At 41.6% G+C, this 14,351-nt stretch overlaps 1 protein-coding gene across 1 annotated transcript in view; it reads left to right on the top strand.

The window, feature by feature from the left end:
* TMTC1 (transmembrane O-mannosyltransferase targeting cadherins 1) overlaps nucleotides 1-14,351 on the top strand; it is a 142,958-nt gene that overhangs the window by 72,760 nt on the left and 55,847 nt on the right. The window contains exon 9 of the mRNA XM_081212029.1: nucleotides 2,682-2,803. Coding sequence (XP_081068155.1) covers nucleotides 2,682-2,803 — 122 coding nt within the window. The remainder of the gene's footprint in view (nucleotides 1-2,681; nucleotides 2,804-14,351) is intronic.

Raw genomic sequence — 14,351 nt, 5'->3', positions numbered from 1 at the left:
ATTTCCTGTTAAAATTTCACTTCTGCCTTATAGTTTGAATACTGAATGGATAAGGAACTGCCTTGTAGCGGGTAAGACTGAAGGCTTCTCTATCTATCCCATTATTGTCAGCCATGCCTGACAACAGATCTCAAGAGTTGCAGCCATTCATCTTGCCATTCAGAGCCTTTGTAACTGGAGATGCCAGGACTGCAGCTGGGATCTTGTGCATGGAAAGACCGTGCTCTGCCACTGATATAATTCGAAATGGCGTGGAGAGCATAGGCAAGATTGTGGCCCGCCCCCCATGATAACACTAGAATTTAGAATTTCTCAATGAAGTTGAGTGGCGAAAGGTGAAAATAGTCTGGCTGGTGTCATTTTTAGATGGCCATTTTCTGTTCTGGAATCCTTGAAAGCAGTTGTTGGGCCTGGGAGCTAGAGATGCAAACTGCTTTGACCATTTCAGACCCCCATCTTGTAGCTGTAAAACCACAGCCTGGGTTGGTACCCATGAGCATCATCCAAATCAATCCCCCAATCCTATAACAATAGTATAGTATAGTATAGTATAGTATAGTATAGTATAGTATAGTATAGTATAGTATAGTATTACAGTTGCTATAGTATAGTATAGTCAGTTCTGCAAATTAAAAATATTTTAAATTGATTTTAGATTTCCGCAAGGGACCAGAAGGGTCTAAAATGCGTTAGATTAATATATAATCTCTTTTGTCTATTCCCATTGCTCCCCCCACCCCCATTTCCAACTATTGTACATGCCTAAGTGATCACAAAGTGTGCTGAAAGTCAGCCATCACACACATAAGTGGTTGTCCTGAATTGTTTTTGGAAACAGGGTGAAGGTGAGAGTTTGGGGTTCTGTAAGAGCATGTTTACACGACATACTTAAATTTGCTGCTCTGCGAACCAACCATAGTCTGAGAAGCGAGCTAAGAATGCAGTGCCTAAGACAACCAGATTTCAGCAAGGTAGAGGAACTTACCTGTGCCGTGTTGTTTTGCCTCTTCATGCAGTGTTAGCATACCAGAGATCCCTGACCCAGACGGTTTGCTGCACTAGTGTGCCAATATTGCGTGCATAGCATGTAAGGGTTACTTTAAATGAGATGCAATGGGCAAGTTCTTGCCTACATGCCATCATGTTGAAACTGGGCCTTGCAGAGAGTTCTTAGTTCCTATTCTGAACTACAGTTCCCATGATTCTTTAAGAAATTGCATGGTCATTTTGCCGGCTGAAAGTGAATGGGGCCTCAATGTAATTGTGTAGGTTAGTTTGGATATTGAGGCACTGGTGTTGCCACTATTGTGTATGTGCATGCTCACATGTGTATGAGTGTGTGCGTGCCTGTGCCTGTGCCTGTGAGGCAATGTTTCTTAGAATTTGAGTGCTATAAAATGCTCCGGTGCACTATAGACTGAAAAGTGGCCATAAAAATAACATTGTGCATTTTTCATGTTTCTAGCCTCTTAGCGGTTCCTTGTTACATCTACTTAGTTTTATTAGGCATCAAATATGGATGTTTGCTGCTGTGGGTGGAATGGAGTTCTCAGAGGAAAAGCCTAAATGTTGCAAGAAATGGCTGTTGGGTAGGAACTGCTGAACAAATGACCTATTTCAGCAGGCTTTGAAATTCCTAAGGAAGCTTGTTGCTGAGACATCTCAACGCTTTTGGCTTAGTGAGAAGGTGGTCACTAGCTGTGATCATTAAGCAGTTAGCCGAGATCATTAAGCAGCTGACTGTGCTTAAGAGAATTGCTAAATGTTCTAGCCCAGTTCTGGACAGGGCAATTAGATTTCTTCTTTCAGTACCTCAGATTTTCCCTCCCATTGTAGAATATTATGGTACATGTTATTTCCTAGCCTTTAGTCTTCCCTTGAGAAACTTAGGGTTGGAGCAAAATGTTGGCCTAGCCTGGACAATATTCTTACCCAGGCTTCCTCAACCCCGGCCCTCCAGATGTTTTTGGCCTACAACTCCCATGATCCCTAGCTAGCAGGACCAGTGGTCAGGGATGATGGGAATTGTAGTCTCAAAACATCTGGAGGGCTGAGGTTCTTACTGTTGCTTGTGAATGGGGCCAGTAGCACACTTAGTTCTGATAGGTCCATGTTCCAATCCCAGCTCAGCCACGGAAACACTGATAAACCTTATGCAAACTGTAATCCCTCTGCTGCATTTTTCCATCTGTAAAATTGGAATGACAATAACCCACTGGCTTAAGATGAATATATACAAGATAAGTAAAAACAAGCTGGTATAGTTTAGTGACACATTATACATCAGGAGAAATTATTGGACATCACCAACTTTGCCTTCTCTCACTTCTCCCCAATAACGTGTAGTAGGAAAATACTCATAATATGATATTATCATTTCCTTGTCCCTTTGCCATTTGCAAAATGTGTGTGGAAGGCTAATACTGTATAAAGAGGTCATTTAATGTTTAGCTTGAACCTAAAGGTTTTAGCTGTGATCCAGTGCTTGGATGCTATACAGTGCAATACAATCTCTTTAAGTTTTGCTGTTGTTGTTAAAGCACGTAGCTTAAGTGCCATAATAAAATGAAATGATGAAAAATATGAGTATGAATATTGTTATATTAGAATTGGAACTATGATCTTCCCTGAACTTGGCATTCTTTTTCACTCATTTGTCTCTAATTATTGTTTCATTGCAGAAACTGGAACACAGAGAAGTTCTAGTTGGCCTGTTGTTCCTGGTTTTCCCCTTCATACCAGCTAGCAACCTCTTCTTCAGGGTGGGATTTGTTGTGGCCGAGCGCGTCCTGTATATGCCTAGGTAATTTTCACACATTTAATTCTTTTGAAATGACACTCTCAATTATGATATTTAAAAACTAAGGTCTTCAGCCCATATTTATTCCCACAAGTAAATATGTACAAGTATTTACAACTATCGCTTCAGAAATTCTGCAGAATTTGTCAAGGAACATCTACCAGGCAGTGGTAGATAGAATTGTTCAACTAGCTGTATGCAGTGATGCCATGTAATCCCATTCATTTGTAACTACTTTGCTGATATTCGTGGTCTGCTGCTCATCAAGTGCTAAAGTAAATCTGTAAAAATGAGATTTGGATGGTTCAATACTTAGATCTACTCAAGGGCTTTACTGAAAGAGTTGCTATGCTGGCAGTGATTTTCAAACAGCTTGACTGTGACTGTTAGTGACTTCATGTAAGGATTGTATATGTGGTCCTTGTTGCTTGTACAGTAACAACAGCCCTTTCTCAAGGTGCCACAATTACACCAATCACAGTGATGTATAGGCCCAGTGTGGATACTGCTGTGACCATGAGCTGACCCAAAGTCTGATCAAAATGGTATCTTCCTAGATACTACTATAGAGGTGAATTGTTCTCTTCTTTATTTGTAAACATTAGATAGAAATGGGAAAGAAAGAAAAATATTGGATTTCTATCTAGATCTGTTACTTCAGTCTGTATTGGGTCTATTATTCTTAGAAAAACTGATTGTAGTTTAGAGTGAAATTTGGGGTGGGAGAAATGAGCTTTGGTAAACAATGGCATTCCGTTTCAAAATGTACTAGATGTGATACCTAGTCCATTGTCTTACTGTAATTTGGATTCCTGGGCATTTCAGCTATTTTGTTTGGATATAAAGCATTTGAGTCACAAGTTCTTCTTAGTTCAACCTTAAAAAAAAGGAGGATACTGGAAATGTCAGATTAAGCCACAGAATGAGATCTAGCCTGACATTTTAATGAATGAAGACAGGCGTTTTGTTGGGTAGACATCTAGAGAGATACTGTTAAAGAACAAACAAAATGCACACCATTCTGGGAAAGTGGAAAATGTGGCCTATTATCTCTTAGAGCGGTGTCTTTCAACATTTTTAGCTTTAGGGAACATTTTAATTTGCCAAGGAATTCTTGAACTTCTTTTCATGGAAAGCCAGAGGATTCTGCCAAAGCAGATGACATGCCAATAACACAATTAGCAATTGCGTGAATGACTTTTAAAAAATAAATTACAGGCACAGTCTCCCCATTTGTAGTGGGATCCTGGAATTGGAGGGGTAGGTAGGGGGGGCTTTACCCCTTTGTCCCCTTATGGTCCCAGTCTGGATTGGGGACGTTGCATCTACATTCAAAAACATTCCCAGTGGGGTAAACTGACGCTCCCCCCCTCCACAATGCAAATTGCAGGGGTAGTGCTGTTGCAATGTATAACTTTGCAGAGAACACTCAATAAAAACCCAATTTCAGGGTCTTGATTTAGATTGGGGTCTTTGCACCTGCAATTTACTTTTTAAAACGATTATCACACAGTTGTTTGATTTGTGTCTCATCTGGTTTGGCTTTCAGTTCATGTGAGGCACTGACTAAGATGGCTGAAAATGACAGTGAGGCACATCCAACGCTCTCATTGTTGGGGCAATCTTTAGCTTTGGACGCTGGCAAAGCTCCCTTTGAGAGGAAACTTGTCTGCCATCATTGATTTTTAAAAAAAACGGGGAACCCATTATAAGCTTTCAGGGCATCTACAGTTCCCCAGAGTGCATATTGAAAACCACTGTCTTGATCAGGAGAAATTGGGCGATGTTGATTGCTCCCTAGTGTGTACAAAATAATGTTATGCTTATCTCACAAATTCAAATTGATTTAATCAGTAGATGAGTTGCTAAATTGGTGTGACTGAAGTTGAAGGGCTAGTTTGTTTTTTAAAAAAACTTAGGCTCATTTGTGTTTCTGTAATATGGAATGAGAATAGAACACGTTGTCTCAGCAGAGGTATGAAGACGTGTCCGATGAAGAAACAGAGATGTATACAAAAATGAGAAAGAGTGATGCTAAAACCTCATTAATGTTGATATTGCATATACTAATAGTGTACTCTGTGCTGGTATTTATGTATCCAAAACCACACTGTCCATTCACAGGAGGGAGGTAACAGTAGCGGTGGAATGTGAAGGGGCACGGCTGCTCACCAAAACAAAGATGGGGAGAGCAAATTGCTGTTTGTAGCATGGGTGTGCATGCACTTGTGGGCTGCCACCAACCCTTTCTTGCTGCCCCATCTCTGACCCAGAGAGTGATATCACGGCTGATGACAGGAGTTTGGCACTGCTGCTCCACCCTCCCCCTTATCTCATGTACCACTGCTGACCAAGAGGCTCAAAGCAGTCCAAGGTTTGCAGAAGTACCGTAGATTCCGGTGTATAAGACGACTTTTTGACCCCGGAAAAGAGGTTAAAAAGTCAGGGGTTGTCTTATACGCCAGGTATAGTTTTCTCCCGGTGCGGACCTTTGGGGGGTCGTCTAATACTCCCATTTGCCTAATATGCCGGAATCTATGGTACAAAAGACTTGGCAGTGGTTGGGGTGGACACTCACCAGAACAGTCCAGTGAGGATTTGGCATGCGAAGTAGGCCTGGAATGTGAACTGACTATTGGGGAGGGGGATAATTGAAAACTGGGAAGGGAGGATAGCATAGAGTAAGTACCCTGGAACAGGGCCCTGAATATCCACACTGCAGTATTTTGTTGCAGACCCCTATATTGAAGAGAGCACTAAGCTTCCATTTAGTGTTAGATCTGTAATATTTTCCTTTTCATGGTCTATTGCACTAACATGCTATTTGTTAATGAGCGCGAGTGCCTTTAACTTGCTTCAAATGGGTTAATCAATTAAATCTTTAGATGTTTAATCTATCGATTTAAAGCTTGCATTCATAGTTTTAAAAAAGTACACTTCAGATCTTTTTCATATTGTATCGTGAGGCTTGGTGATTAGCTTGTCTGGTTAGTTGTCACCAGAAAGAAGATTCATGCCCATGGAAGGGAGAAGACCCTGCAGGAAAATAACAGTGTTGGGCAACAGTGGTATTGATCTACAACAGCATCACTGCATTGGGCAACTGCTACTGTCTGTTCTTAGCTTCCATTGTGACAGTCCACCTTGGACACCTGATCTCACCTGTCAGGGATGCTGTGCTTGTGGATTTCCTGCATTGGCAGATGGTTGGACGAGGTGACATTTGAGATCCCTCCCAACTGTATGATTCTGTGTTACACAAGAAAGTTTAGCCTAGAGGGACAGGGGCACATTCCTTCACACTCTTTGGGAAAGAATCTGCCCCCTTCCCATCCCCCCTCCTCAGAGCTTACTATGCCTCTGGGAGCCAGGAGCTCTTGCTTTCAGCTCTTGATTGCTGGGTCCTGAATTTCCTTGGGAGAAAATGGTCCATGCCTCAGATCGACAGAGAACTGGAACTTAAATCTAAAATGAAAAATGTGCATGGCAGCCAATTCCTATGTTATGTTTAAAATGGATAGATCTTGTTTGTTGTTCCAAGGTTCCCCCAGGAAAAGGGAGGTGTGCTCTGCTCCGAAAAGTGATACAGGCCTAGAATATTGAGGGGGCTAAATATGACTGCTCACAAGACTGAATAGTGAGCAATGATCTCTTTTGTTTTATTTCGAACACAGTCTTGCGGCACTCTCCTCAAACAAGAATTTGTAGCCACTGCAAAGCAAGAAAGATTCCTCCCACCCCCTCTTTATAATTTTGCTCCAAGGGAGAGCCTGGAAATAAAATGGTTCAGCAAATAATGAGAGCAGGGATGTATAACATTATTGAGAACTTTCTTTAGCAGCAGTTTCGTCTCTTGCCAAGCACAATATTCATTTCTTGGATTTTGTTTCCACCTCTGCTCTTACGTCTCAGTTATTCAATTAGACTAAGACGAGGATATCTAACCAGTGTGGTTGGGGGCAATGTACCCATAGGTATGTAGTGGTCCTTTAAAGCTTTCTTTGGCCTTCTTTTCCGAATGAAACATCTTTTAATAAAAAATTATGTTCATGTAAATGCAGAGGACAGTGTAACAGTCTCTGCCAAATTCTGGGAGAGCAGCAGTGAAGTGGCTAGAAGCCTTTACATAGCAGTTGGGTGTTGTTAGACCTGAGTTTCAGGGCCAAGTTACATGTTGTGTGGAAAATCTGTGACTGTCTCCCAAATTTACAAATTCTCATATTTTAAATTGTACTATTGTGCTTTTGAAAAAAAAATCTTGTATAAAAGCTTGCATTGCATCCCTCTGGTATTCAATAAAAGGTTTTGATTTCTTTTTTTAATTAAATGCTGATTGGGAGGATGGCCAGTTTGACTTGGGGAGGGGCTGCTTAACCCTTACCCTCACGCTGGTTTCCCAAACAAATTCACTTTGCCCTAGGCTACAGGTACTCCTATTCTCCCCCACTCTCACCTGGAAGACAACAACCTCAAGCGAGGGAGTTTTGACTGGGAGGGATTTGGTATGTGAATTTTTTAATTAAAAAAAAAAATAGCCGGGGGGGGGGAGAGGGAAGGCTTAAACGCACACACACATGTTGGCACTGCTGCTCCAATCAAACTGACAGCCCCCATGGCTGTATTTAATTAAAACAGGAGGAGGAGGAGAAACGAAAATGTCATGAGGTCCCATCATGGATCTCTTGAATTAAGTTCAGCTGACTGAGCAGAGGCTCATTGGGTAACCCCTAGGTTACTTGTGACCTCACACCCTGTCAGGAATTGCTGACCACTGCCCTATGTGGTAAGCTATGCCATTACAGAACCTTCTATCTAGACTAACTCTATCCAGCCTGGTCATTGGTTCCTCCTGTGCAGGAAAGTGTATAAGAAGGTCTTCTACAGGAACATAAGAAAAACCCGCCTTACACTGAGTCCATTAATCCAGCTTAGTATTGTCTTCACCGATCAACAGTGCTTCTCCAAGGTTTCAGAAAGAAGTCTCTCCCAGTCTTAGCTTGGTATGTTGGGTATTGGACCTGGGATCTTCTGCATGCAAAGCACAATCTCCTGAGCCCAGATGATGCAGCTTTCTTTACCATAAAAGCAGGGTACATATTGGCAACTGGTTGCATGTCAATGTCCATGATTCTCCTTGATCTCTGCAAACTATCCACTGTTGTCTTGCAATTATTTGGAAAGCCAGTAAACGTGGGTGTCCTGGAATGGAGTAAGGAGCGATTAATAATTAAAATTTAAAACCTTTCCTCCATTCTTCTTCCAGGTTTTGCAGGTTAACCAGGCAACATCCTGAAATCTTAAAGTCATAGCAAGCAATACCCTCCCATTAAAGTCAGTAAGATTTTAAAGTGCTTAGCTTTGATTAGATTAGCCTTCCCCAACCTGGTGCTCTCCAGATGTTGTTGGACTACAGCAGGGGTCAGCAACCTAAGGCCCATGGGCTGGAAGCAGCCCGTGGAGGTCATTTGACCGGCTCCCGAGCCGCCCCCGAACCGAGCTGCCCGCTTGTGTGCTGCGCTAAACTGGCGCAACATAGCACAGGGACTCGCTTCCAAAGCATAGGAAATCCCGTCTGCGCAGACGCCGAAAATCACGTGCATGCGCACTAACACGGGTACACAATCCAGCCCATGGAGGGATCTCTGTGGGACCGATCCGGCCCAGGCAAGATAAATCTTGCTGACCGCTGGACTACAGCTCCCATCACTCCTGATTGCTGGCTACACTGGCTTGTTGTAATCCAACAACATGTAAAGGGAACCAAGTTGGAGAAGTCTGGACTAGAGCATGATCAAATGCCGGTTCTGCCATATTCCTTAGCATTGATGAGCAGGATACTGTGCTGCTGCTGCTGCTGTTTTTAAAAAAACCAAAACCAAACTCACATTAACACAATAGCTGCAGTACACTGTAATAACTGTAGGGGTTACTCGTGCGCAAGTTGGTGCCACTCCTGGCTAGTGTGCCAGTCTTCTGCGCAGGGAGGGCGTGGGTAGCGGAGGACCCATGCTCTCCTCGCTGATCTCCGGCGAGGAGTCCTGGAGCCCCCTCGCCGATTCCCCCATCTCCCCCCTTTATCCCTGGTGTTACGCTGATTTCCTTCCCCAGCTGGTGAGCCGCCTCTCCCCCTGCTGGGCCCTTCTCCAGCATCGTTTGAGAGCTTCGCCTCCGCCTCTGGCTCCGATGTCAGTTCCCTGACATACACTAAACAAACTTTCACTGGTTTCAGAAGGATTTGCTTCCAAATAAACAGGTTCAGACTTGCATTACATCTGCCTTAGAACTAAAATGGTTTTATATCCCCCTAGCTGCTAAGATTCTGCTTAAATAACAATACAGTAGCTGTATCACATATTGGTGAATGTTCAGGAGAAGGTAGTTCAGAGCTAGATGCATTGCCTTGACACTCAAGGCTGGTGTTCTGCCTTTTTAGAAGAGTTCTTGTCTCCTACCTGTGAAAGAACTTGTTTCTCAGAAAACTCCCCTGCTGAAAACAATAGTGGGTTTCTTCGGTATTGCTAGTGTGGTTTCAGAATTTCCCCATTAAATGCCCATATCACAATGAGCAAATTACAGAAGCTCTCAGTTATTGTTTCCTGGTTAATGTGCTTAAGTCATTTCCCCCCTTATTTTTTATCAGTCCTGGGAACTTTCCCTCTTGGACGAGATCCATGGATTTTGCAACTGTGATTGTCGTAAGAAGGCACAAATTTATATGGTAGCAGCTACTTAATCCTAACATTGCAACTTGCATGTTAGCCAGCGGTGCTAGAAAACTGCTTGCTTATCTAGCTATCACAGTTTTGTCCCATGAGCACACAAAGGAATGAGGTTACGTAATAATCCCTATAAGTATTCATGTCCGTAAAATGTTTGGTTCTCAGTGTTTATTTACAAGAACGTCAGTGGTGCCACAGATAGTTGTAGTATCTGGTGCTTCCTGGTGGCGTGCTTGTGGTTATCAAATCCATCCTCATAAGTGCCTCGTGGGTGTCAGGTCCCTGTGGATTCAGATTAACTTTATGGTTTATCTGACAACATTTAGGCAGGCTGGTACTATAGCCTAGATCACACAATTGACCCACAGAGTTTAGTCTGCTGAACTTGTTTGAGAAACTAGAACCAACTTGTTTGGGCAGACCATGTCACAGCACCTTTCCATCCCAAGAGGTGGTGCTCTGCCTCTTGGGACTACATTGGCATCCCCAGAATTTGATCTTCCACGGCGTATGACCAGCAGTGGAGGGTCAAACATTTGCTGTTAATATGGTACGCTCTGCTAAAGGAAAGCAGCTATGGCTCTGCTGTACATGTTGTATGATGATGATGATCTTGGGAGCCTGTATGTGTGTGTGTGTGTGCTTAATATTCACAAGGCATTTTGTCAAGGTTTACGAGAGATCAGTTTATCTAAATAATGCATATTAGTGAATGTGAAGTTTTGTGGTGGTTATGGAATATTCAGGTCACCATGGAATGTTTTGAGATGGCCTGGGGTCTAGCACTCGGCATTAAATGATACTTACCTATTATTTTTCAAAAGCACATATTTGTATTCACCATGTCCTCCTTAAAAAGGAAATTGCTTACATTGTAATGGGCCAAAAGATGATTCGATGTGTTTGAGGGGGGGGAGGAACTGGAAGTAAAAAGAGAAATGGATTTTGTAGCCATTTTACTTCACCTCTTTTAATAGCATTTTGTTCGATAGCAATTAAAATTCATAGTGTGATGAGGATGTGAGAATAGAGTTAAAAATTTTATGAGGTTGTGACCCTTTAAAATCACAAAAGAGCTCTCTCCCTTTCCCCCCAGCCAAGTATTCATTTGAAGAGAATATATTATTATTCACTTGCTTCTAGGGGATATTTTCCTCCTAACTTCCTATTACGAATGCTTATTTGGTGTGCTGTTGGCCCGAGCTAGTCTTTTTCCATTTTATTTTTTTCAATTTACTCATGGAAATCTGAATTTCTCCATGCCTCTGACAAATCATTCGTAATACTGTGAACATGACAAAACCTCTACTTCGATGAAAGCCTTGTGTGTCGTTCCCCCTGCAATTGAAGTCAAATGCAATCCCTCCACTTTTATACAACATACGCTTTCTGTAGATAACTGCTTAAGAACACCACCCCACCCCCCCAAAAAAAAACCTGACGCAAAAGGATTAAACTGTGTCATCAGTTGAAAACATATGCAAATTTTATTTGTGAATGACCAGAATTTGATCCTTAGATCATATTCCTTTAAGTCTCACTTGAATATGAGAGAATAGGGGTTGGCACATCACTCTGTCATGAATTACCACTGGCAAGGTGTGAACACTTACCCTCAGTTCTCTGAACATAAAATGGGGAAAATTCTGACCTACCTCAAAGGGTTGTGGTGAGGTAGGCAAAGGATTCTGACATTCTTGTGGCTTAAAAGTGCTGTCAAAAGTATTGTTAGAGTTATTTCTAAATAGAAGGGGCATTATCCAGCCTGCATTGTGCACCTTTAAACCCTGTAGATTCCATTGGATAGAGTTAAGCATGCTTAAGGGTATCTCCTGTTGTAATTAATGACACTTGTAGCTGCCCTGCTCCATTTATCAACAACTTTTATCAATGAATACTGAGGGTACTGCAATCCGAAGGTATTGCAGGCTGAGGTTAATTGTAGTCAGGCTTGTTTTTACCTAAACAGATCTTATAACAGTGATTTTCAGTTGGCTGCACGAATTTTAATGGGTCATTTGCAGCCTAGTCTGATGGGCAGCAGCTCTTCTGGGTCTCAGACTGAAACCTTTCCCATTACCTGCTCCCCTATTCTTTTTTAAAACTGGCGATGCCAGAGTCCGGGTCTTTCTACGTGCAAAGCATGAGCTTTACTCCTGAGCTGTGATCCCTCCTGTATAACACTTCCATTCTCTGTGCTGCATCAGCAGCCTTGAGGTGGTAAATTTCCATTATCCATTTTTGCGCTGTGCGAAAAGCTGCTTCTTTTTGTCGCTCCTGCATCTACTGCCAATCAGCTTAATTAGGTGACCCTGAATTCTAGTACGATGCAAGGGGGAGAAATGATGACTTTCTATTCAGCCTCCCATGCCGTCCATAATTCTGTATTTCATATTCCACACATTCATTCTCTCTCTCTCTCTCACACACACACACACACACACACTGTCCTAAGTAGCTATTCATTTTCTAAGCTGACAAGTCCAAAAACCTTCAGCCTTTCATTCTAAAGAAAGTCTTTAACCCCTAGATCATTTGGGGAATTTGGTGTACTCACGTAATGTATCCAGTTTCCTCAATTCATATGCTCTAAGAACTTCGGGCTGAACTTCCTGAGCAGCTGACTTCCCGGCACTTGGTACCAAGGCAGCATTTGAAAAAATGCCACACACTAATGTATGCTCCAAGTATTTGCATTTTGGTTGATAGCCTGCTAGGCAGAGTGGTCATGTTTCCTACTTTACAGAGGATAGTCCACTGTCTGAAGGAGTTATCAGTCCGGTCCAAGTCCATTTGAAAATTGATGGAAACTAGAACCCTCAGAAGTGAGAGCAGTAGGGGCACTGAAGTTGTCCATCAGCACCCAGGCCACCAGGTTACAGTCTTCCCCATTATTGTGAGATGTGTTTCTGCTTAAATTTGCATCCATACATATAAATGAGCATATGGAAATTCTTTGAACATCTGTTATCTTGTTTTTTGGTGGCACATTTCCTTTTGTTGTTGTTGATGATGATGTGCAAGTGAGCACCCTGCTCTTATATAGTCTCCTGCAGAAACACATCCAGGAGCAAACAAATGCAGCCTTGCAGGAATCAAGTGTGAAACAGTCTCAATTCCCACATATGTTTAATAATGGAGGAAAGAAATAATGCCATTTTACCATTTGGGGTTAGTTCCTGTTTCTCTAGCTCTCTGATCAGATAAAACATAATCAAGTTACTAAGCATTGCAAACATCCTTTCTTTGAGATTATTCTTATCCAGAGTCAGACTTCGAACGTTTAGCTGTTTGCCCATTAATATCAAACACTCTGAAGAGAAATCAAATAGCAAGTTTGATTCCATAAAAAGTCAAGATACTTGGATGCTGTTGCTTTATAATAAACACACTGGAATAAAAGCAAAGGAATGTTAGACAACAAAAGCAGATTAGCTTCTGGTGCTATCTGCAGGGACTGTAGATTTAGCAGGGACTGTAGATTTAGCAAACAGCTCTTTGGGAAGAAAATTATGTTTTGGCAATATGTAAGATAGAGTCAATATATATGGATAGTTTTGTAGGGAAAATAACCTTGCATATTAGTTTAAATGGAGCGGTGTTGGTTGTTATTTTAAATATGGAATGGATTAAGGAAACACATGAAAATTGTATAAAAACTATATTTATAATTAAAAAAAACTGAACCAGAAGTTCAGTGTGAATGTTTTTTTAAAAAAAAATCTATTGAGCGTATTACGAGACTTTTGATTCATAAGATCATATTAACTTGGTGAATTTAACTAATTAAGAGTTCACTATTAAGGCAGATTATTGTAGATTCCCCCCTTTCCTTTATAAGCCCCAAACAGTTTATATTAAAAAGAAAATGCTCCAGACAAAATGCTCCAGTAAAACAACAATACATTAAAAAGCTAATACATAATTATAATAACAATGATGCTAAAAATTATATTAAACCATGTTAAAAACCAATTCAGTTTAGCATGGGAGAGAGGCAGTAAAAACCAAAACGGGGCAAAAGAAATGACCAGGTTCAAGATTATGTTAAACCATATGTCAGCATTAGGCAAATAAGTGTGCAGAAGACAAGAGCAAGCAATAGCAAAAAAGACAGAGCTATATCTTATAATTACTAACAGAATGTAATGTACTTAACATATATTCCCCTCATTATGTGGCATGTGGGAGCAGAGCTTTCCTCCCATTGTGAATAGCAAGCTTGTGGGGTGATACCCAGCTTTGAATTGGAACATTACTGACAAAAGGTTAACCTCCTCCCCAAAAAATATATCCCATGACCCTGATCTCTTTCCCCTCATCCACACCCTGGCTATTTAGTTGTTATTTTAAAAGCTGTGGCACCAAATGGATAGTCAGAAAAGACTAAAGTCTTAGAAGTGTCCTATATTGTTCTGAGTTTCCCAGCCAGTATGAGGTAGACTAAAGTTGAGGATCTTAGTTGAAGGAGCATATTCTTCCAGATTTAAAAACTTTGCCAAGGGCAATAGTCGAAAACCTTGACCTTGGACAATTTCCCCAGGAACTATGACTTGGGATCACACCCATGGGGAGCTGCTTCCCTCATTATTTTTTCCAACACGGAAGTTCTGTGATGGGGAGAGTATGTATTTTACAATATCCAAAGGACAGAGTATATGTGTGTGTTTGTGTTCTTTTGTCCTGGTTACACTGACTACCTGGTTTCTATAGCCATGGTGGAAGCTACTCTCATACAACTTTATGTATTGCAGAATTACAATTCCCACCCCCGACAGTTAAAACCAAGGGTAGCCACCATTAGCTGTTGCTAAACTAAAACTCCCTGTAGA

This window comes from Podarcis bocagei (assembly GCF_964188305.1).
Source record: "Podarcis bocagei genome assembly, chromosome: 10".
Classification (NCBI taxonomy): Eukaryota; Metazoa; Chordata; class Lepidosauria; order Squamata; family Lacertidae; genus Podarcis; species Podarcis bocagei.
This window is presented reverse-complemented; position numbering and strand designations above follow the sequence as displayed.